The sequence below is a fragment of the Macaca mulatta genome, chromosome 2 (assembly GCF_049350105.2).
Source record: "Macaca mulatta isolate MMU2019108-1 chromosome 2, T2T-MMU8v2.0, whole genome shotgun sequence".
Taxonomy (NCBI): domain Eukaryota; kingdom Metazoa; phylum Chordata; class Mammalia; order Primates; family Cercopithecidae; genus Macaca; species Macaca mulatta.
This window is the reverse complement of record NC_133407.1, coordinates 162318447-162343410: the sequence shown is the minus strand read 5'-3', so window position 1 is coordinate 162343410 and position 24964 is coordinate 162318447. Positions and strand designations below refer to the sequence as shown.

At 38.3% G+C, this 24964-nt stretch overlaps 1 protein-coding gene across 5 annotated transcripts in view; it reads right to left on the bottom strand.

Moving 5' to 3' along the window:
- Window positions 1-6326: 6326 nt before the first annotated feature.
- The window catches only part of POLQ (DNA polymerase theta), a 105915-nt gene continuing 87277 nt past the window's right edge, over window positions 6327-24964 (bottom strand). For 3 of the 5 annotated variants that reach the window (XM_015129971.3, XM_028844595.2, XM_015129972.3), the window contains 5 exons: window positions 24459-24570; window positions 14565-14689; window positions 10711-10864; window positions 7812-7930; window positions 7049-7312 (listed from right to left, as the gene is read on the bottom strand). In XM_015129971.3, the coding sequence (XP_014985457.3) occupies window positions 7199-7312; window positions 7812-7930; window positions 10711-10864; window positions 14565-14689; window positions 24459-24570 (624 nt within the window). In that variant the 3' untranslated portion in view covers window positions 7049-7198. Of the gene's footprint in view, window positions 7313-7811; window positions 7931-10710; window positions 10865-14564; window positions 14690-24458; window positions 24571-24964 lie in introns of those variants that run through there. The other 2 variants (XM_015129970.3, XM_077993847.1) reach the window with 2 other exon arrangements.

Sequence of the window (24964 nt, the reverse complement as noted above, 5' to 3'; positions counted from 1 at the left end):
GGTGACAGTGGCATGTCGGACAGTTGGTCCTGGTCCACGGATGCAGCCCAACCAGCAAGAGCTGAAGCAGGGAGAGGCATCGCCTCACGTGGGAAGTGCAAGGGGGAAGGGAATTCCTTTTCCTAGCCAAAGGTAATTGAGACACACAACACCTGCAAAATCGGGTAACTCCCACCCTAATATTGCACTTTACCAAGGTTCTTAGCAAATGGCACACCGGGAGATTATATCCCACACCTGGCCCGGAGGGTCCCACAACCAGGAAGCCTCCCTCATTGCTAGCACAGCAGTCTGAGATCTAATTGTAAGGCAGCAGCAAGGCTGGAGGAGGGGTGCCCACCATTGCTGAGGCTTAAGTAGATAAACAAAGCCACCTGGAAGCTCGAATTGGGTGGAGCCCACCACAGCTCAAGGAGGCCTGCCTGCCTCTGTAGACTCCTCCTCTGGGGACAGGGCATAGCTAAATAAAAAGCAGCAGAAAACTCGGCAGAGGTAAATGCCCCTGTCTGACAGCTTTGAAGACAGCAGTGGATCTCCCAGCATGGAGGTTGAGATCTGAGAACGGACAGACTGCCTGCTCAAGTGAGTCCCTGACCCCTGGGAGACATCCCCCACTAGGTGCAGACTGACACCTCAACCTCACACGGCAGGGTACACCCCTGAGACAAAGCTTCCAGAGCAAGAATCAGACAGCAACACTCACTGTGCAGCAATATTCTATCTTCTGCAGCTTCCGCTGCTGATACCCAGGCAAACAGGGTCTGGAGTGGACCTCAAGCAAACTCCAACAGACCTACAGCTGAGGGTCCTGACTGTTAGAAGGAAAACTAACAAACAGAAAGGACACCCATGCCAAAACCCCATCAGTACGTCACCATCATCAAAGACCAAAGGCAGATAAAACCACAAAGATAGGGAAAAAGCAGTGCAGAAAAGCTGGAAATTCAAAAAATCAGAGTGCATCTCCCCCTCCAAAGGAGTGCAGCTCATCACCAGCAACGGAACAAACCTGGACGGAGAATTACTTTGATGAGTTGAGAGAAGGCTTCAGTTGATAAAACTTCTCAGAGCCAAAGGAGGAACTACGTAACCAGAGCAAAGAAATTAAAAACCTTGCAAAAAGATTGGATGAATGGATAACTAGAATAATCAATGTGGAGAACACCTTAAAAGAACTGATAGAGATGAAAACCATAACATGAGAACTACATGACAAATGCACAAGCTTCAGTAACCGACTTGATCAACTGGAAGAAAGAGTATCAGTGATTGAAGATCAAATGAATGAAATGAAGCAAGAAGAGAAGTGTAGAGAAAAATAAGTGAAAAGAAATGAATGAAGCCTCCAAGAAATATGAGATTATGTGAAAAGACCAAATCTACTTCTGATTGGTGTGCCTGAAAGTGACGGGGAAAATGGAACCAAGTTGGAAAACACTCTTCAGGATATCATCCAGGAGAACTTCCTCAACCTAGTAAGGCAGGCCAACATTCAAATTCAGGAAACACAGAGAATGCCACAAAGATACTCCTCGAGAAGAGCAACTCCAAGACACATAATTGTCAGACTCACCAAAGTTGAAATGAAGGAAAAAATCTTAAGGGCAGCTAGACAGAAAGGTCGGGTTACACACAAAGGGAAGCCCATCAGACTAACAGCAGATCTCTCAGCAGAGACTCTACAAGCCAGAAGAGAGTGGGAGCCAATATTCAACATTCTTAAAGAAAAGAATTCTCAACCCAGAATTTCATATCCAGTCAAACTAAGTTTCATAAGTGAAGGAGAAATAAAATCCTTTACATACGAGCAAATGCTTAGAGATTTTGTCACCATGAGGCCTGCCCTACAAGAGATCCTGAAGGAAGCACTACACATAGAAAGGAACAACAGGTACCAGTCATTGCAAAAACATGTCAAAATGTAATGTCCATCGACGCTAGGAAGAAACTGCATCAACTAGCGAGCAAAATAACCAGCTAATATCATAATGACAGGATCAAGTTCACATGTAACAATATTAACCTTAAATGTAAATGGACTAAATGCTCCAATTAAAAGACACAGACTGGCAAATTGGAAAAGAGTCAAGACTCATCAGTTTGCTGTATTCAGGAGACCCATCTCATATGCAGACACACACACAGGCTCAAAATAAAGGGATGGAGAAAGATCTACCAAGCAAATGGAAAACAAAAAAAAGCAGGGGTTGCAATCCTAGTCTCTGATAAAACAGACTTTAAACCATCAAAGATCAAAAGAGACAAAGAAGGCCATTACATAATGGTAAAGGGATCAATTCATCAGGAAGAGCTAACTATCCTAAATATATATGCACCCAATACAGGAGCACCCAGATTCATAAAGCAGGTCCCTAGAGACTTACAAAGAGACTTAGACTCCCGTACAATAATAATGGGAGACTTCAACACCCGACTGTCAACATTAGATCAACGAGACAGAAAGTTAACAAGGATATACAGGAATTGAACTGAACTCTGCACCAAGCAGACCTAATAGACATCTATAGAACTCTCCACCCCAAATTAACAGAATATACATCCTTCTCAGCACCACATCGCACTTATTCCAAAATTGACCACATAGTTGGAAGTAAAGCACTCCTCAGCAAATGTAAAAGAACAGAAATTATAACAAACTCTCTCTCAGACCACAGTGCAATCAAACTAAAACTCAGGACTAAGAAACTCAATCAAAACCGCTCAACTACATGGAAACTGAACAACCTGCTCCTGAATGACTATTGGGTATATAACGAAATGAAGGCAGAAATAAAAATGTTCTTTGAAACCAATGAGAACAAAGATACAACATACCAGAATCTCTGGGACACATTTAAAGCAGTGTGTAGAGGGAAATTTAGAGCACTAAATGCCCACAAGAGAAAGCTGGAAAGATCTAAAATTGACACCCTAACATCACAATTAAAAGAACTAGAGAAGCAAGAGCAAACAAATTCAAAAGCAAGCAGAAGGATAACTAAGATCAGAGCAGAACTGAAGGAGATAGACACAGAAAAAACCCTCCAAAAAATCAATGAATCCAGGAGCTGGTTTTTTGAAAAGATCAACAAAATTGATAGACCACTAGCAAGACTAATAAAGAAGGAAAGAGAGAAGAATCAAATACACAATAAAAAATGATAAAGGGGATATCAGCACTCACCCCACAGAAATACAAACTACTATCAGAGAATACTATAAACACCTCTATACAAATAAAGTAGAAAACCTCAAAGAAATGGATAATTTCCTGGACACTTACACTCTCCCAAGACTAAACCAGGAAGAAGTTGAAACCCTGAATAGACTAATAGCAGGCTCTGAAATTGAGGCAATAATTAATAGCCTACCAACCAAAAAAAGTCCAGGACCAGACAGATTCACAGCACAATTCTACCAGAGGTACAAGGAGGAGTTGGTGCCATTCCTTCTCAAACCATTCCAATCAAAAGAAAAAGAGGGAATCCTCCCTAACTCATTTTACAAGGCCAACATCATCCTGATACCAAGCCTGACAGAGATACAACAAAAAAAAGAGAACTTTAGAGCAATACTCCTGGTGAACATTGACGCAAAAATCCTCAATAAAATACTGGCAAACCGAATCCACTGGCACATCAAAAAGCTTATCCACCATGATCAAGTGGGCTTCATCCCTGGGATGCAAGGCTGGTTCAACATACACAAATCAATAAACGTAATCCAGCATATAAACAGAACCAAAGACAAAAACCATATGATTATCTAATAGATGCAGAAAAGGCCTTTGACAAAATTCAACAGCCCTTCATGCTAAAAACTCTCAATAAATTCGGTATTGATGGAACGTATCTCAAAATAATAAGAGCTATTTATGACAAACCCACAGCCAATACCATACTGAATGGGCAAAAACTGGAAGCATTCCCTTTGAAAACTAACACAAGACAAGGATGCCCTCTCTCACCACTCCTATTCAACATACTGTTGGAAGTTCTGGCTAGGGCAATCAGGCAAGAGAAAGAAATCAAGGATATTCAGTTAGGAAAAGAAGAAGTCAAATTGTCCCTGTTTGCAGATGACATGATTGTATATTTAGAAAACCCCATTGTCTCAGCCCAAAATCTCCTTAAGCTGATAAGCAACTTCAGGAAAGTCTCAGGATACAAAATCAATGTGCAAAAATCACAAGCATTCTTATACACCAGTAACAGACAGAGAGCCAAATCATGAATGAACTTCCATTCACAATTGCTTCAAAGAGAATAAAATACCTAGGAATCCAACTTACAAGGGATGTAAAGGACCTCTTCAAGGAGAACTACAAACCACTGCTCAGTGAAATAAAAGAGGACACCAACAAATGGAAAAACATACCATGCTCATGGATAGGAAGAATCAATATTGTGAAAATGGCCATACTGCCCAAGGTAATTTATAGATTCAGTGCCATCCCCATTAAGCTACCAATGACTTTCTTCACAGAATTGGAAAAAACTGCTTTAGAGTTCATATGGAACCAAAAAAGACCCTACATTGCCAAGACAATCCTAAGCCAAAAGAACAAAGCTGGAGGCATCACGCTACCTGACTTCAAACTATACTACAAGGCTACAGTAACCAAAACAGCATGGTACTGGTACCAAAACAGAGATATAGACCAATGCAACAGAACAGAGTCCTCAGAAATAATACCACACATCTACAGCCATCTGATCTTTGACAAACCTGACAAAAACAAGAAATGGGGAAAGGATTCCCTATTTAATAAATGGTGCTGGGAAAATTGGATAGCCATAAGTAGAAAGCTGAAACTGGATCCTTTCCTTACTCCTATATGAAAATTAATTCAAGATGGATTAGAGACTTAAATGTTAGACCTAAAACCATAAAAGCCCTAGAAGAAAACCTAGGTAATACCATTCAGGACATAGGCATGGGCAAAGACTTCATGTCTAAAACACCAAAAGCAATGGCAACAAAAGTCAAAATTGACAAATGGGATCTAATTAAACTAAAGAGCTTCTGCACAGCAAAACAAACTACCATCAGAGTGAACAGGCAACCTACAGAATGGGAGAAAATTTTTGCAATCTACTCATCTGACAAAGGGCTAATATCCAGAACCTATAAAGAACTCAATCAAATTTACAAGAAAAAAACAAACAACCCCATCAAAAAGTGGGCAAAGGATATGAACAGACACTTCTCAAAAGAAGACATTCATACAGCCAACAGACACATGAAAACATGCTCATCATCACTCACCATCAGAGAAATGCAAATCAAAACCACAATGAGATACCATCTCACACAAGTTAGAATGGCAATCATTAAAAAGTCAGGAAACAACAGGTGCTGGAGAGGATGTGGAGAAATAGGAATACTTTTACACTGTTGGTGGGACTCTAAACTAGTTCAACCATTGTGGAAAACAGTGTGGCGATTCCTCAAGGATATGGAACTAGAAATAGCATTTGACCCAGCCGTCCGATTACTGGGGATATACCCAAAGGATTTTAAGTCATGCTGCTATAAAGACACATGCACACGTATGTTTATTGCGGCACTATTCACAATAGCAAAGACTTGGAGTCAACCCAAATGTCCATCAGTGACAGACTGGATTAAGAAAATGTGGCACATACACACCATGGAATACTATGCAGCCATAAAAAAGGATGAGTTCGTGTCCTTTGTAGGGACATGGATGTGGCTGGAAACCATCATTCTCAGCAAACTATCGCAAGAACAGAAAACCAAACACAGAATATTCTCACTCATAGGTGGGAATTGAACAATGAGATGACTTGGACACAGGAAGGGGAACATCACACACTGGGTCCTATTGTGGGAAGGGGGGAGGGATAGCATTAGGAGATATACCTAATGTAAATGATGAGTTAATAGGTGCAGCACACCAACATGGCACATGTATCCATATGTAACAAACCTGCACGTTGTGCACATGTACCCTAGAACTTAAAGTATAATAATAAAAAAAGAAACATAGTACAGGTAAATATGGCAAAAGAAATAATGATTTATCTTCCCTCTTACTGCTGCCATCTCTGCCTTTTTCACGCCCCCAAAAAAACTATGTCTCTTATGCATTAATAGTCAACTACTGATAATGGATTACACTTTCTAAAGCAACTATCTTTTTTTCATTATTCTGATTAATAAACATAAAAGAGCTCTTCTGGTGACTGATTAAGAATATAATTAGTGCTTTCTATGAACAAGCTATGGAGTAACTAAATAAGGGACATGGGTTTCTGACACTCTTAGACCAACTACAATTTTTAACAAAACAATTGTTGATATAAAGTTTCTCATAAATTCACTTTATTTCAACAGCAAAAGATTAGCTCCACCCCTCTGATTGGGATCACAAAGTACAGTCTTTTCAGCATGGGTTTTCTCACGATGCCACAAATAGAAAGAGGCACTAAGGGACTGATAAGGGGGTATTTTCTGTCTCTGGCAGTATTATATTTACCTGCAATAAAAACATCTGATCTTACAGAACAGGATACCTCTTGAAGAGGTATAGTTTATTTTATAATATGTAAGTATTCCAAATACATTCATTGTATGAATGAGGGAAGGAAAATAAGAAACATTTCACGAATATTCATTCCTAGACTCTAACTATACCACATCTTACCACTTTATAGAATTCATAATTTATTAGCCAATACTATTTTAAAATACTATTTCGGTACTTTAAAATTGATATTAGAGGAAAAAAAGTCACACACAATGCCTAACACCACCAGGGTGAAACCAAATCTTTATCTGCCTGTGGCTCTGTCGGGGTCGATAGAGGCAGCAGCTTCATATTCTTCATGGTTTACCCAGACAGAGGTGGAGCCAAAGTGCTAAGTGCATATTTCAAGCATCTGTTCTGAATATGTTTAAAGCCACAGTAAATTACAAAAGGCAAATTCATAGATGCTCTTTGAAAGTGAATGTAACTATTATACTTGGTATTTTACTTCCCCCACTCTCCCAGAAGATGCTATAAAGACAGATCCTAATATATAGGTTGAAACTCTCACTATAAAATCACTAGGCTAAGTCTATCAAGACTTGAAAGTTTGTTTTCCTGAGGAAGGTGAGAGGGTAATCTCTGTTCTTTCCAGGCGACTGTATCTGCACAGGCTTCCCTGGGAGGACTTCAGCAGCAGCACAGTTACACATCAAAGTCCTTCAGCTCTCCCCAGCTGGCACCTATTTTCACTTTCACTTTCAATTTCACAGACAGTTTTACAGCACTTTCCATTTCATTCTTGACAATCTGAGCTACCTAAGGGGAAAAAAAAATGAGGTTAACAAACTCTCTGCTCAGTCAAAGAATGTTTCCCAAGTCACCCCCTGAGAAGGTTATAAACCAGACTGGAGCTCTTCACCCAATGGTGCTTAAAATGCTAAATCAGAAAAAATAAAAATAAAAATAAATACATAAAAAGACATCTCGAACTCTTCTTCACGGATGAGCAGGAGTTTCTGAAAGTTTTTGCTAGAATGCTTGGAGCTTGGAAACCCTCAGGGAAAGACTCCAAATTTGTGTTTAATTCCTCCAAGACAAAAACATCTCTGCATTGGCAATTTCTTCACTGATTAAGAACGAGTACAAAATGGAACACTCTTGGCAACTTCTCTACCTGTAAGGACTCAACATTTATACAGCCATCCTGGGGCTAGGGTAGAGTTCCAAAATCCTCGTGCATAGGAAAAAAAGCTGTCAGCCTGACAATCCAGTGTCTTGGCTTCCTATAGAATGGACACAAGCATTGCAAAAATACCTGAACAACATCTTCTTCTGCCACTTCATACAGGAGTTCATCATGGAGTTGAAGGATGAAAAAGCCTCCTCTGACTGGGCAGAACATCCCTTGCAGTTTTCTCTTTCGTAATAATCCTGCTTCATGAAAAAGGAGCAAAACTGATCAGCATGTCGCTGAGTCATAGGAGAATGTTTTTAGAGATCCTGACTAACTCTGAGGAATGTTAATGAAAAGATTAGAACACACAAGATTAAGAACTATCAGGAAAATAACTACTTGCTGGTTGCTACCTATCCTAACTATCCAGTGTAAACTCACCAACTTCCTCCCAGAAAGAAGGAGTCTCCCGAAGAAGTCAGTAAATGGGGTGTGAGGAACTCTGCTCCAAGCTCTAGTCCAACTTATTTCTCACGAATAACTAACATTTTCTCTTTCCATGGAGTCCCCCTACCACCACCTGAGTAATAGCACCAGGAAGGTATGGGGCCTGATTCCTGCCCAGGAAAGCAAACTAATACTGTTATGCAGTGTTTCTTAAGGGGGACACCCCCTCATGTCTTTGTATGGCCAGAAGTGTCATCATGATAGAACTGATGCTTCCCCAGTTGAACCGTACACACTCTAAACAAGTAATTCTAAACCTAGGCTCCCAAAGTGGACTTCAGAGACTACATAAACCCCTTGCGGTTATATATAAGAGTCTACGTCTGTACGTTTTTCTATGGAGATAATCCATACCTTCCAGTGGCCATAACTTCAAAATATGTACTAGACTTAGTTACTATTTCCCCATTAGCTGGACCTAGTGGTACAGATTATGCCCTTCTGCCCAAAAAGATAAAGCTCCACATGAACACCTTTACTGGAACTGCCTTTACTTGTTTGCTTAAACCTCACAGCAGACATCTTCCTTTCTGTTGTCCAAATTCTCTACTTATCTTCCAGGTCCAGCATGAGTACCTTCTCCCTCCGTATCTGGTGCTTCCCTCAGAGATAGAGTTCTTCAACTGTCACTATCTGCAGTGCCAGTTTGCTCAGAGGTGGCTCTCACACAGTAAGCAAACAAAAGCACCTGAGGCTGGAGCAAGCTGCTTCCACACTAGGACTGCAAAGGCTGTACCTCTGTTCACCAGTTCGGCTGAAATCTGATCTGCCCCATGAAGCCACACTTGGCTCACACCATTGACTGTCTGGATGCTCTAGCTTTCTGATGACCATGGCTTAGACCTCTTGATTTCCCTTGGCTACCTGGCTTCTGATGCAGAATGCCACGATGTTCTTGTTCCCCATGTGGTCTGTTTCCTCACGCTCACCTTCCTTTCATCCCACTGACCTAGCACCACTTTAAGCTGGCATGACACCATGAAGCCATCCTTAGTGACAGAGTCATATCGCCTTCCACTGACTCTTAAAGTCATTATTGTCTGTATCCTCATTTTGACATTTATCACTCTGCTGTGTGGAATTAATAAAAATACTTTAGTCCGGTGTCATACCTTCCTCTCCTTTCTTAAATAGACCTTAAATTTAAACATAGATTGATAACTTTTACTTCTAAATCCCCAAAGCACACAGCACAGTATTACTCCCCAAATAAGTTTAATTATATTCTCCCTCTATTAAATATAAATGTGTATGTGTGTGTATATACACACATAGTCCCACACTCAAAATGAACGAGGGGTCTCAGATATTTTGGGGGGAGACTGATGACAAAATTAATAATCCTCACTTAATGAGAAAATAAACTTCTATATCTACATATTTTCGTACATAAGTGAACACGTTATAACTGACTGTATTATTCTCTATAACCTGTATGTATGTCTGTTCCAGAAATAGCAAATCTTATCCTCAATAGCTGAGCGCGACCTTTCTGCCCCATCTCTAGCAGCTTTTTCTTCCTCTGTATGCACCAAACCTTAATTTCTTCCCAGGAAAATTTAAAACATGCCTCCTGGCTGGGCATGATGGCTCACGCCTGTAATCCCAACACTTTGGGAGGCCAAGGCAGGCAGATCACTTGAGATCAGGAGTTCTAGAGCAGCCTGGACAACGTGGTGAAACCCCTTCTCTACTAAAAAAAAAAAAAAAAAATTTTAAATTAGCCAGGCATGATGGCATACTCCTGTAATCCCAGCTACTCGGGAAGCCGAGGCAGGAAAATCCCTTGAACCTGGAAGGCAGAGGTTGCAGTGAGCAGAGATTGTGCCACTGCACTCCAGCCTGGGTGACACAGTGAAACTCTGTCTCAAAAAAAAAAAAAAAGTCTGCTGTCATGGTTTGACAATCTCAGTGACAGTGAAATAGTATTTAAAGCAGAACTATGGACATGTGACAGAAGAAAAAAAGAAAATTTCACTGTACTTGTTAGTACAAGAAATAATTTATCCAAGCAATAAAGCGAAAACTCAGGGAAAATATTCTGAAAATAAGAACAAGAAAACAATGTCAGCAAAGTAACATATGTGATAAAGAGATCAAAAGTATATTCTAAGACCAGAGAACACTGAAGGTCATAAATAGGAAAATCAACATGTTCTTAAAATATGGTCTGAAGACCACAGAGGATCCCAAAATCTGCAGTCAAAATTACTTTCATAATAACACTATGAAGCTATTTGCCTTTTTCAGTTTCATTTTCTTATAAGAGCACAGCTCACAGGTGAGTTTGTTATTACTTTAAATGCTTATGTTTTAAAATTCCGTTTTAATTTATAATATGGTAAATATATAGACATAACCCACAAAAACAAGAGCTCTTTGAAATCCTTAATAATTTCTAATAGTCTAAAGACATCGTGAGACCAAAACATTTGAGAACTGTTGAGAAATAAAATAAAAAATACTTCCCATTTACATTTCCGATATAATTATTCTCGCCATGTCACAGCATAGGACTCATCTATGAACAAACCTGTTCGGTCACTTTGGAGCATACCCTCTCGATGGCCATGGGATTTGAAAGTTGAGTGGAAGGTCTCTAATTGCTTCTGAATGTTAACTGTGGCTATTTTGACAATATCAGCTGCCGATCCTTGGACTGTTGTGTTGATAGCTTGACGCTCAGCCTATAAAAAACAATTAACAGGTGCTCCACCAGATATGCCAACATGATTTCATACCTTCCTTCAGTGTCCACAGATCAGTGCTCACATTAGCAGCCAGACTGGAAAGCTGGACTGAGATGTGACCCAGGACACCAACTATCAGGATGCATCCTAAGAATAACAACTATCATGGTCCATGTCTCTAGATTCTGGGGTTTCCACATTAGGGCAGACAAAAATATAAGAAGGTCAGATTGCTTCAGCTTAGTATCTTGACTACTTAGTTAGGATCCAAAAACTACTTTGCACTTAGAATGTATTTATCTCGTCAGTGTCTGGCTGTTCTAGGCATCATTCTAAAAGATCTACTACTCAAAATAATCTTAATCCTAAATAAGTAGAATATCATTCTTTGGGATGTGGGTTGGAATGTTCTAAGCACACCCTCTATACCAATGGCTTCTTGGTCTTATAGAGTTTGAGCCCAGCAGGTATGGAGCCCTCTGATGTGAATCAGAGCTTTTCTTGGGCTGCTGAGGCAAATCCTTAGCGGCTAGTGAAAATGCACATCCTAGATCCCTGGGTATTCAGTTATAACTTCCTGGAAATGACTGCTGCCAAGTGCTTCCTGCCCACTAAAATTAATCATCTTGGAAGAGTAGAGGAGGCAGTTTAGGTTAATATCCAGGTGTCATCTATATATGAATATCATTCCCAGTGCCCCAAAATATCTCAGAAAATGAAAAAGGTCTACTCCAGGGAGCGGGGTGGGGGGGTGTCAATGTAATACGAGAGGTATTCTCTAGTCCTCTGTCACCTGAGCTGTACCCAACTTGTAGTATATGAAATGCCTGTAATCTCAGCTACTCAAGAGGCTAAGGCAAGAGGATCAGTTGAGGCCAGGAGTTTGAAACCAGCCTGGGCAACACAGTGAGACCCTGTCTTTAAGAAAAACAAAATAAAACAAAAACCTCTCTCCGCAACTAAAATTACTAATGAGAAGGAGAAAAGGCCACACACGATGTGGGAGAGAAATATTTTCTACACATGTAACCAGTAACAGGTTCCTAAAAATTGATAAGAAAAAATGCAGAAAACTCAACAGAAAATTTAAAAAGAAAACCAGAATAGGTATTTACCCATGAAAAAATAACTAAATGGCTAACAACACATTTATAAGGTTGCTCATTTGTAAGGTTACCTCACTAGCAGCCAAGGAAACACAAATTAAAACTACAGGACACTACTTTATACCCACCAGAATAGCTAAAATTATATTAGCTTAACAGCAAGTGTCGACAAGAATGTAGAGCAGTGAGGACTCACATACTCTCACGATGGGAGGACAAACTGCTGTAATCTCCACAGAAAACAATTTGGCTTTATCTACTGAGTTGAAAATACGCAGCAATCCTACCACTGTGTCTTTACCAAACATAAATGCACCAAGAACCTTGTACAATCATGTTCAAAAACACAATAGTTTAGCTTCAAACTGAAAACCCAAGTTCTTATCAAGAGAAAAACAGATAAATTATGGTATATTCATATAACAGTATACAGCTGTTCCTACATGAAACAACAAGAATGACTTACCCACGTAATTTTGAAAGAAGCTAGATACAAAAATATACATATATGACGTATACGGAGCTCAAAAAATACAAAACAAAACTACAGTGTTAGAAGTTATAACAGTGGCTCTTTCTGGGAAGGCGATGGGTGGTGATTAGGAGGATGCATGAGGGGCGCTTCTGGGGCACTGCCAATATTCTATTTCTTGCCCTGAGTGGTAGTTACACAGGTGTAGCTCTGTGATAATTTAGTGAAATCTACATTCTCTATGTGTGAGAATGTACTTTTCAGTACAACAAAAGTTTGAACAAAAGCAAAAACCAAAACAAACAAAAACCAAAAAACAACCTGGCTATGTTTACTCTATTCCTAATTCAGAGGGCTGGAATTTTTTTCCTCAGCAGCAACATGATGAATCAGAACTTTAACACTGAAGTACTTGGCATGAAAAAGCCTTATTACTCTCTCACATCTTCAGGTGCAATAATATTTTCACAAACATATGATTCATTTACATTAATAACTATATATTCCATGTTTTATCATGTAAATTCCAGAAAACATAATCAGTTCCTATTAGATCAAGTCCAAATTTCTCAGCTTGCCATTAAAAGCCTTCTGTCATTTAGAAGAAGCCTTTTAGTCTCCTAGCTAGCTTGCAGCTGGCTCCATCTATCCAGGAGAAAATTATCTACCCCTACGTGACAACTCAAACTCTCCATTCCTACCAGTTTGGCTTCTAGCCAGTCCTCACTCAGTTATCCTTTCTCATTCCCAACAGCCTAAACTTTAAATAGCCTTCAAGAATCTGTTTAAGTCTTTCCTTCTCCTGAAACCTAAATAATTAAGTATATCAATGATGTTTTCATATATATTTTTTTTTGTTTGCATTATCTCTTCCAAGACTTAAAACTTAGGTTTCCTAGTCCATCAACTAAAGTTACTAGTTCACTTAGAGATACAGTAAAAGCCTGATAAATATCTGATATTTGCATGTGGATATATGAGAGGCTACAGAGTAAAGAAGTAACAAAAAGCCAACTATTCTTCCACAGTCCCTAAAAGCATTAATGCTCAGAAGGCTTTGAGCTCGACAGAAGTTTAGCTGGGTATTTTCACTACATGCAATGTCTAATGAGCACTAAAACACAAAGTTATGGGTGAAGGGCAAAAAACATCTAGTTAAAATAGGAAGATTTGAATTATACTAGAAGCTTAAATACTCAGGTACACAGAATACTTTGATGAATCCCAATGAATTCAGAAAGAGACTTAAACATAATTTGAGCACATATCAATAAATCTTTTAAATGCTGTTAAAAATAACCTTATTCACTATTTGGGATATCCTAATAATCTCTGACGAGATAGTGGTTTTTTTGTTTTTTTCTTTTGTTTTTAACATAGGGTCTCATTCTGCCACCTAGACTGGAATACAGTGGTTCAATCATGGCTCACTGCAGCCTCCAATTCCTGGGCTCAAGCAATCTTCCCACCTCAGCCTCCCAAGTAGCTAAGACTACAGGCATGCACTACCTCAGTCAGCTATTTTTTTTTTTTTTTTTTTTTGTAGATATGGGGGTCTCACTATGTTGCTCAAGTTGGTCTCAAACTCCCGGGCTCAAGCAATCCTCCTGCCTCAGCCTTCCAAAGTGCTGGGACTACAGGCATGATCCACCGTGCCTGGCCAGATAGTGCTTTTAAAATAAGCAAACAAGTAGAATGAACCAAAAATTAATCAAAATTTAGTGACTGGCTAAACTCTGAGGAATGTTAGCAATTTGGTATGATATGATAAATTAATATATGATATAGGAAACAAAGAATAATTAGCAAATGTAAAAGTTAAGTTTATTTACAACTTATTACCTAAGCTAACAAATAATTGGTTTACTGCAACAGAACATTTAAAGTATTATTAAGTAAAGACACGTTTACATTAATCCCCCAGACTCTGTTCAGCAAATACTGGCATGTGCCATCACTTCAGAAGTCCTTAATGAAACCAATGGTTGACTTTGTCTACACAGAAGATACAATTAATATGCCAGTAATCCCTAAAATGGACATTTGTAGTATTTACTCTGCTGAAAAAGTACATGTCATTGAAATGTTAACTTAAAATTCCTAAAAAATTTCAACATACGTGAGCTTTATGATAAGGGTTGTTGTCTTTGATTCCTGGTAAATATCTACGCCTTCCCAAAATGGTCTGAACAAACCCATCTCTTTTACAATTTTTCACTGTCTCTCTCATGAATTGATTAATCCCTACGAAGAAAATACAGAAATAATTAATTAGAACTGAAGTATATCCTTCACTTTATTCACTGGTTTAAATATAGCAAAATATACCAAAACCCCACCATGATTCTTAACATTAATATGATATCATCAAACCAGGCATACAAACTTTCACCTTTTCTAGACTCAAAAAGTTAGAAATAAAAGACACTTTAGAAATGAAATACTCTAACTCTTTGGGGTTTTTTGTTTTTGAGACAGGATCTTGCTCACCCTGTCACCCAGGCGGGAGTGCAGTGGTGCCATCACAGTTCAGTGCAGCCTGGATCTCCCCAGGCTCAGGTGATCCTCCCACCGCAGCCTCCTGCGTAGGTGGGACTACAAGCACCACATCACCATGCCAGGATAATTTTTGTATTTTTTGTAGAGATGAGGTTTCGTAATGTGGCCCAGGCTGGTCTCAAACATCTGAGCTCAAGTGATCTGCTCACCTCAGCCTCCCAAAGTGCTAGGATTATAGGTGTGAGGCACTGTACGTGGCCTTTGTTTTTTGAGTAACAACAACAAAAACAAAACATAAAACTAAAAATTCCAGAACAGTGCAGATATCTAAGTGTTTTTACTCCAGGATCTTAAGATTATTCCCCATCACTTTTCACAAGTTTCTGTTGATTGTGTGAATCCTCTTTTACTCTCTCATCTTATTCCTAGGTTTAAAACATTTCAATAGCTCCTTATTACCATCTACACTATGATCCAAAGTAGGACCTTGCTGAAATTAATGCATGAGTTATGATAAATATTTCACTAGGAATAAACATGACCCACTTCTTAAAATTAAAAAAGACTATGTGTAGCGTAGTATTCAAACGTATTCGTATTTCCTAGACCAGCATTCATCCTTTGCAATCTGGGTCGGTCATTATGTCTTAAGCATCTCCAGGATGAATCCTTTGCTGTTGGCAATATGTGATCAATAGCATGGGAATTTCCAAAAGCCATCAGACTCTCGTCTTTTTCTGTTTAAGAATTACTGTGATATTTTCGGGTGAAGACGAAAGAAAATGGTGAGATTTAGGAGGCTGCACCTCTACAAAATCTCTTACTGAACTCCGATGAGACCTCCAAATACTCAAAGAGCTACTTTAAAAAACAATCAGTGCTGAGGTATAATTTACATGCAACAAAATGCACTCACTTTAAACAGTTTGAGGCATTTTAACAAATGTACACACCCCTGCAGCTACTACTACAAGATACGAAACATGTTCATCTCCCTTTACAGTCAGGCCCCATGATCACCCTCAGAAACTCACTCATCTGCTTTATGACACTCTTGAGTTTCATGTTCATGAATATCATACAAATTGAATGAGACTGTATATGCTCATTTGTGTTTGCCTTCTTTTGCTAAGAAAAACATTTTTAAGAATCATCAATATTGGGCCGGGCGCGGTGGCTCAAGCCTGTAATCCCAGCACTTTGGGAGGCCGAGACGGGTGGATCACGAGGTCAGGAGATCGAGACCATCCTGGCTAATATGGTGAAACCCCGTCTCTACTAAAAATACAAAAAACTAGCGGGGCAAGGTGGTGGGCGCCTGTAGTCCCAGCTACTCGGGAGGCTGAGGCAGGAGAATGGCGTAAACCCGGGAGGCGGAGCTTGCAGTGAGCTGAGATCCGGCCACTGCACTCCAGCCTGGGCGACAGAGTGAGACTCCGTCTCAAAAAAAAAAAAAAAAAAAGAATCATCAATATTGTACTGAGTATCAATATTTAATTACTATTCTTGATCTATACTATTCCGTTGTGGACGTATAACAAAATTTGTTTATACATTTTGCTGTTGATAGACATGTGGCCTGTTCTCAGTATCTGGCCGTTGTGAATAAAGCTGCTATAATATTAATGTACGAGCCTTCCTTTGGACATGCTTTCATTTTTCTTGCGCAAATACCTGATAGTAGAATTGCAGGGTTATATAGTTAAATGGATGTTTAACTTTATTCAAAAGAGCCATACTGTTCTCCAAAGTAGTTTTACCATTTTACAATTAAATGAACAATGTAAAAGATGGTGTTTTTAATATTGGCCATTCTAGTGTTTCGTAATGGCATCTCTTTGTTTTTTGGCATCTCAATTTGCTTTTGCTTGATGACAAATAATGACAATGTTTAATATGGTCATTCATATTTTTGGAAAGTGTCTCCTCATATCTTTTGACCTTTAATTTATCGGATTGTTGAACTTCTGAGCATAGAATGGTAAAAGTTCCTTCTGGATATACATCCTATGTTCAATAGAAGTACTGCCAATATTTCTTCCCAGTTTGTACCTTGCTTTTACATTTTTCATAATTTTTTTATTTTTGTGGGCACATAGTAGGTGTACATATTTATGGGGTACATGAGATATTACGATGCAGGCATGAAATGCATAATAATCACATTAGGGAAAATGGGGTACCCATCACCTCAAGCCATTTATCATTTGTGTTGCAAACATTCCAAGTATACTCTTTTAGTCATTTTTAAATGTACAATTTATTATTATTAACTATAGTCACCCTGTTGTGCTAGCAAATACTAGTTCTTAGTCATTCTAACTACTTCTTTGTACCTATTAACAACGCCCCCCACCCCCAACACTCTTCCCAGCTTCTGGTAACCATTATTCTACTCTCTATCTCCACGAGTTCAATTGCTTTAATTTTTTGCTGAGTGACAAATAACTGAGAACATGTGAAGTTTGTCTTTCTGTGCCTGGCTTATTTCACTTAACATAATGACCTTCAGTTCCATTCATGTTGTTGCAAATGATAAGATCTCATTCTTTTCTATGACTGAATAGTACTCCATTGTGTATACGTCCATTTTCTTTATCCATTCATCTGCTGATGGACACTGAGCATGCTTCCAAGTCCTGGCTATTGTGAATAGTGCTGCAATAAACATGGGAGTGCTTGCAGATGTCTCTTCAGTATACAGACTTCCTTTCTTCTGGGTATGTACCTAGCAGTGTGATTGCTGGATCATATGATAGCTCTATTTCTACTTTAGTTTTTTGTTTGTTTTTGAGATGGAGTCTCACTCTGTTGCTCAGGCTGGAGTGCAGTGGCGTGACCTCAGTTCATTGCAACCTCTGCCTCCCGTGTTCAAGCGATTCTCCTGCCTCAGCCTCCCGAGTGGCTGGGATACAGGCACCCACTACCATGCCTGGCTAATTTTTCTGTATTTAGTAGAGACGGGTTTCACCATATTGGCCAGGCTGGTCTCGAACTCCTGACCTTGTGATCCGCCTGCCTCAGCCTCCCAGAGTGCTGGAATTACAGGCGTGAGCCACGGCACCCAGTCTATTTTTAGTTTTTTGAGAATCCTCCAAACTGTTCTCCACAGTAGTTGTACTAATTTATTCCCACCAAAAGTGAATGGCAGTTCCTTTTTCTCTACATCTTCGCCTGCATTTGTTATCACTTGTCTTTTGGATAAAAGCCATTTTAACTGGTGTGAGATGATATCACATTCTAGTTCTAATTTGCATTTCTCTGATGATCAGTGATGTTGTGCACCTTTCATAAACCTTTTTGCCATTTGTATGTCTTTATTTGAGAAACATCTATTCAGAGATTTTGCCCATTTTAAAATCAGATCTTTTTTTCTACAGAGTTGAACTCCTTATATATTCTGCTTATTAATCCCTTGTCAAATGGGTATCTGCAAATATTTTCTCCCATTCTGTGGGCTGTGTCTTCACTTCGCTGGTTGTTTCCTTTGTTATGCAGTTTTTTTTTTTTTAACCTGATGTGATCTCATTTGTCTATTTTTGCTGTGGTTGCCTGTGCTTGTGAGTATTGCTTAAGAAATCTTTGCCCAGACTGATGTACTGGAGACTTTCCCCCATGTTTTCTTGTAGTAGTTTCACAATTTGAGGTCTTAAAGTTTTTAAACCATTTTGATTTTTTGTATATAGTGAGAGATAGGGGTCCAGTTTCATTCTCCTGCATATCCAGTTGTCCCAACACCATTTATTGAAGAGACTGTCTTTTCCCCAATGTATGTTCTTGGTACCTTTATTGAAAATGAGTTCACTGTAGATGTGTGGGTTTCTTTCTGGGTTCTCTATTTTGTTTCATTGGTCTTTGTGTCTGTTTTATACCAGTACTTATCCTAGTACCATGTTGTTTTGGTTACTGTATGTCGGTAGTATAATTTGAAGTCAGGTAATGTGATTTCTCCAATTTTGTTCTTTTTGCACAGGATAGTTTTGGCTATTCTAGGTCTTTCGTGGTTCCATATAAATTGTAGTACTTTTTTTTTTTTTTCTATTTCTGTGACGAGTGAAGAATGTCATTGGTATTTTGATAGGGAATGTATTAAATCTGTTGATTGATTTGGGGAGTATGAACATTTTAACAATATTGATTCTTCCAATCCATGAACACGGAATATTTTTTCATATTTTTGTGTCCTCTTCAATTTCTAGCATCAGTGTTTTATAGTTTTTCTTACATAGATCTTTCACTTCTTTGGCTAATTCCTAAGGGTTTAATTTTATTTGTAGCTATTATAAATGAGATTACTTTCCTGATTTCTTTTTCAGATTGTTTGCTCCTGGCATATAGAAATGCTACTGATGTTTGTATGTTGATCTTGTATCCTGCAAGTTTACTAAAGAATTTGTTTATCAGTTCTGATAGTTTTTTGATGGAGTCTTTAGGTTTTTCCAAATATAACATCGTATCTTCTACAAACAACGAGAATTTAACCTCTTCCCTTCTGATGTGGATGTCCTTTATTTCTTTCTCTTATCTGATTGCTCGAGCTAGGACTTCCAGTACTATGTTGAATAACAGTGATAGGGGAGAGATAGGGGTCCAGTTTCATTCTTCTGCATACCCAGTTGCCCCAACACCATTTATGAAGAGACTGTCTTTCCCCAGTGTACGTTCTTGATACCTTCATTGAAAATGAGTTCACTGTAGATGTGTGGGTTTCTTTCTGGGTTATCTATTCTGTTCCATTGGTCTTTGTGTCTGTTTTATACCAGTACCATGTCGTTTTGGTTACCGTATGTCTGTAGTATAATTTGAAGTCAGGTAGTGTGATTTGAAATAATAGTGATGAAAGCAAAAGGGGGCATCTTTGTCGTGTTCCAGGTCTTAGAGAAAAGGCTTTCACTTTTTCCCCATTCAGTGTGACACTAGCTGTGGGTCTGTCATACATGGTTTTTATTATGTAGAGGTATGTTTCCTGTATACCCAGTTTTTTGAGGGTTTTCATGATGAAGGAATGTTGAATTTTATCAAATGCCTTTTTGGCATCAATTGAAATGATCATATTGTTTTTATCCTTCATTCTGTTGATATGATGCATCACAATGATAGATTTGCATATGTTGAACCATCCTTGCATCCCAGGGATAAATCCCACTTGGTCATGATGAATGATCTTTCTAATATATTGTTGAATTCCATTTGCTACTATTTTGTTGAGGATGTTTGCATCAATTTTCATCAGAAATATTGGCCAATAGGTAGGTTTTGTTTGTTTGTTTTGATGTGTCTTTGTCTGGTTGTTATTAGGGTAATACTGGCCTCATAGAATGAGTTTGGAAGTGTTCTCTCCTGTATTTTCCAGAACAGTTTCAGTAGGATTGGTATTAGTTATTTAAATTTTTGGTAGAATTCAGCAGGGAAGCTATTGAGCCCCAGGCTTTTCTTTGTGGAAGACTTTTTATTATGGCTTCGATCTCATTATTTGTTCTTAGACTGTTCAGGTTTTAGATTTCCTCATGGTCCACTCTTGGCAGGTTGTATGTGTCTAGGAATTTACCCATTTCTTCTAGATTTTCCAAATTACTGGCATATAGTTGCTCATCTTAGCCACTAATGATCCTTTGAATTTCTGGAGTATTCATTGTGCTGTCTCCTTTTTCATTTCTCATTTTATTTATTTGGATCTTCTCCTTTTTCTTAGTCTGGCTAAAGGTGTGTCAATTTTATCTTTTCAAAAAACTAATTTATTTTCAGGTCAGGTGCAGTGGCTCACACCTGTAATCCCAGCACTTTGGGAGGCCAAGATGGGCAGATCATTTGAGGTCAGGAGTTCGTAACCTGCCTGGCCAATGTGGCAAAATGCTGTCTCTACTAAAAATACAAGAACTAGACAGGCATAGTGGTGCACACCTGTAATCCCAGCTACTTGGGAGGCTGAGACAGGAAAATTGCTTGAACCCAGGAAATGGATGTTGCAGTGAGCCAAGATCATGCCACTGCCCACCAGCCTGGATGACAGAGCAAGACTCCATCTCAAAAACAAAACAAAACAAACAAAAAAAGAAAAACAAACAAAAAATAACCAACTTTTCGTTTTGTTGTTCTTTTGTATTCTTTGTTTCAATTTCATTCTTTCTTTCTGCTCTGATCTTTATTATTTCTTTTCTTCTACTAATTTTGGATTTGCCTTGCTCTTACTTTGCTAGTTCTTTAAGATGCATTTTAGGTTATTTATTTGAAGTTTTTCTTCTTCTCTTTTTTTAATGTAGGCACTTATAGCTATAAAATTCCTTCTTAGCACTGCTTTTGCTGTATCCCATAGGTATTGGTATATTGTATTTCTATTATCATTTGTTTCAAGAAATTTTTAAATTTCCTTCTTAATTTTTTAATTGACTCACTGGTCACTCAAGAGCATATTGTTTAATTTCCATGCTTGTATAGTTTCCAAAATTCCTTGTTAGTGATTTCTAGTTGTATTCAATTGTGGTCAGAGTAGACACTTGATATTAGTTTTTTGAATATTTTAAAACTTGTTTTGTGATCTAATATATAGTCTATCCTAGAGAATAATCCATGTGCTGAGGAGAAGAATGTGTATTCTGTGGCCATTAAATGAAATGTTCTGTAAATATCTATTAGGTCCATTTGGTCTCTATAGTGCAGATTTAGTATAATTTCTTCATTGATTTTCTGTCTGGAGTATCTGTCCACTGTTCAAAGAGGGGTGTTGAAGTCTCCAGTTATTATTATTGGGATCTCTCTCTCTCTCTCTCTAGCTCTAATGATATTTGCTTTATATGTCCAGGTGCTCCAATATTGGGTGCATATTACAATTCTTATATTCTCTTGCTTAATTGACTCCTTTTACATTATATAGTGACCTTCTTTGTCTCTTTTCATAGTCTTTGTCTTGAAATCTATTTTGTCTGATACAAGTATAGCTACTCTTGATCTTTTTTGGTTTCCATTGGCATGGAATCTCCTTTCCATCCCTTTATTTTCAATCTATATCTTTAGAGGTGAAGGGTGTTTCTTGTAGGCAACAGATCACTGGGTCTTGTTTTTCTTTTTTTGAAAAATCTATCCAGCCGCTCTGTGTCTTTTTATTGGAAAGTTTAGTCCATTTACATGCAATGTCATTATTGACAGTTAAGGACAACACCATTTTATTGTTTTCTGGTTGTCCTGTGTGTGTTTTTTTTCCCTCCTTTTTTCCTTCATTCCTGTCTTCCTTTTAATAAAGGTGATTTTTTCTGGTAGTATGATTTAATTTCTTGCTTTTTAGTTTTTGTGTATCTGTTATATGTTTTTTTAATTTGAGGTTACCATGAGACTTGCAAATAATGTCTTATAAGCCTTTTTTTTTTCTTTGAGAAATAGTCTCACCCTGTCTCCCGGGTTGGAGTGCAATGGCGCAATCTCAGCTCATTGCAACCTCCGCCTCCCGGGTTCAAGCGATTCTTCTGCCTCAGTCTCCCAAGTAGCTAGGATTACAGGCACCCACCATCATGTCCAGCTATTTTTTGCATTTTTTGTACAGATGGGGTTTCACCATGTTGGCCAGGCTGGTCTTGAACTCCTGACCTCGGGTGATCTGCCTGCCTCTGCCTCCCAAAGTGCTGGGATTACAGGTGTGACCCACCGCACCCAGCCCACTTTTTAACTTTTTGTTGTTTCTATTTATATCTTATTATACTGCCAATGTCTTGAAAGGCTTTTACAGTTATTTTTGATTAATATTTTTGTCTTTCTATTTAAGATACTAGTAGTTTATATATCACAATTACAATGTTATAATAGTCTGTGTTTCTCTGCATACTTACTATTACCAATGAGTTCTGTACCTTCAGATGATTTCTTATTGCTCATTAACATCCTTTTCTTTCTAATTGTAGAACTCTTTTTGGCATTTCTTGTAGGACAACTCTGGTGTTGATAAAATCCCTCAGTTTTCATTTGTCTAAGAAAGTCTTTATTTCTCTTTCATGTTTGAAGGATATTAATATTTTTGCCAGATATATCATTCCAGGGTAAAAGCTGTTTTTCGTTTGGCACTTCAAATATGTCATGCCACTGTCTCCTGATCTGTAAGGTTCCCGCTAAAAAGTCTCCTGCCAGACACACTGAAGCTCCATTGTATATTATTTGATTATTTTCTCTTGCTGTTTTCAGGATCCTTTCTTTATCCTTGACCTTTGGGAGTTTGATTATTAAATGTCTTGAGGCAGTATTTGGGTTAAATCTGTTCTACAACTTTCTTTTACTTGAATATTGATATCTTTCCCTAGGTTTGGAAAGTTCTTTATTATCCCTTTGAATACACTGTCTACTCCTATCTCTTTCTCTACCTCCTCTTCAAGGCCAATAACTCTTAGATTTTCCCTTTTGAGGCTATTTTCTGATGTGGCAGGTGTGCTTCATCCTTTTTGAATGGATGTCTCCTCTGTGAATTTCCAAATAGCCTGTCTTCAAACTCAGTAATTCTTCTGCTTGAATAATTCGGCTATTAAGAGACTCTGATACTCTTCAATATATCAATTGCATTTTCCTACTCCAGAATTTCCACTTGATTCATTTTTTATTTTATTTTATTTTTCGAGATGGAGTTTCATTCTTGACTCCGAGGCTGAAGTGCAATGGCATGATCTCGGCTCACTGCAACCTCCGCCTCCCAGGTTTAAGCGATTCTCCTGCCTCAGCCTCCCAAGTAGCTGGGATTTACAGGTGCATGCCACCATGCCCAGGTAATTCTTGTATTTTTAGTAGACATGGGGTTTCACCATGTTGGCCAGGATGGTCTCGATCTCTTGACCTCGTGATCTGCCCACCTCGGCCTCCCAAAGTGCTGGGATTACAGACGTGAGCCACCATGCCCAGTATTGCATTGTTTGCTTCAGTATCAATGGGGGTAAAGGACAGTGCTGATTTAAAAAGAGCATAAAAGAAGGTTTTGGGATGATAGAGTAATGGTTCTATATCTTGGTTGTGGTGTAAATTTTATGACGATATGCATTTGTCAAAATTCACAGAACTATATACCTTTTTCAGGGTGAATCTTATAATTATATGTAAATTATACTACAACAAACAGGCAAAAAAGATCATTTAAGACAATACTCAAACTGCTCCGTAACAGCAATTGTTCTCAGAATTCCCCCATATATTTAATTAGCAATTATCAGAGTTCCTAGTATATATATTCAATAGTTAACTGTTTCGAACTACAGCTATCCAAACCAAAGCACCAGTCAACTCCTAGATTTTATGGGTTGTTCACAATGACACAGTAGATTTATATCAACTGCATTTTATTATTCTGTCCCTACTTTAATGAAAAATATGAAATAAGATTATCACATTCTTAGTAAGTGATTATAAGGTTAATATTTTTTACCCTTAACAATGCCTGATGAAAATGTCTGACTAATAGATATTTCAAAAGAAAACTCCATTATACAAATTTTTTAAAATATAATATGGTAAGATGGTTGAAAAGAATACTATCTAGAAGATAAATTACCTGTGTATCTGGATTTGAAGGAGTCAATATAGCAAGCAGCATCATTTTCTTTAATGCCCATCTGCTCTCCCAAAGATTTAGCTCCCATTCCATAAATGATCCCATAGCAAATCTGAAAGGGAGTCATCCAACAAATAAAGGTTATAAGTACATAAAATGCAAATAAAAGGGTTCATTAGGATTGGAATTTCGGCAAACTTTTTATTTCACAGTGAGTCAAAAAATGATTAGATTGCTTTTGGTGGGTTAGATCCAGAGGCTGATATCCAGCAAACATCTTTTCTGCCTTTCAGCATTACTTTTTGAGAGAGAGAGAGGAAGGCAGGAGGGAGTATCAATGAATAGGTATGTGTGATCTAAGGAAAAATTTATTTTTGACTATTTGTCATTTATCCAGCAGTCTTTATAGCAACTTTTTACTCCTCACAGAACTTCATTAACTTCCACTTCAAGTGCTTAGGAGTCAGGGAAGAGAAGCATTACAAACATCCCTCTTCTTGCCCTTG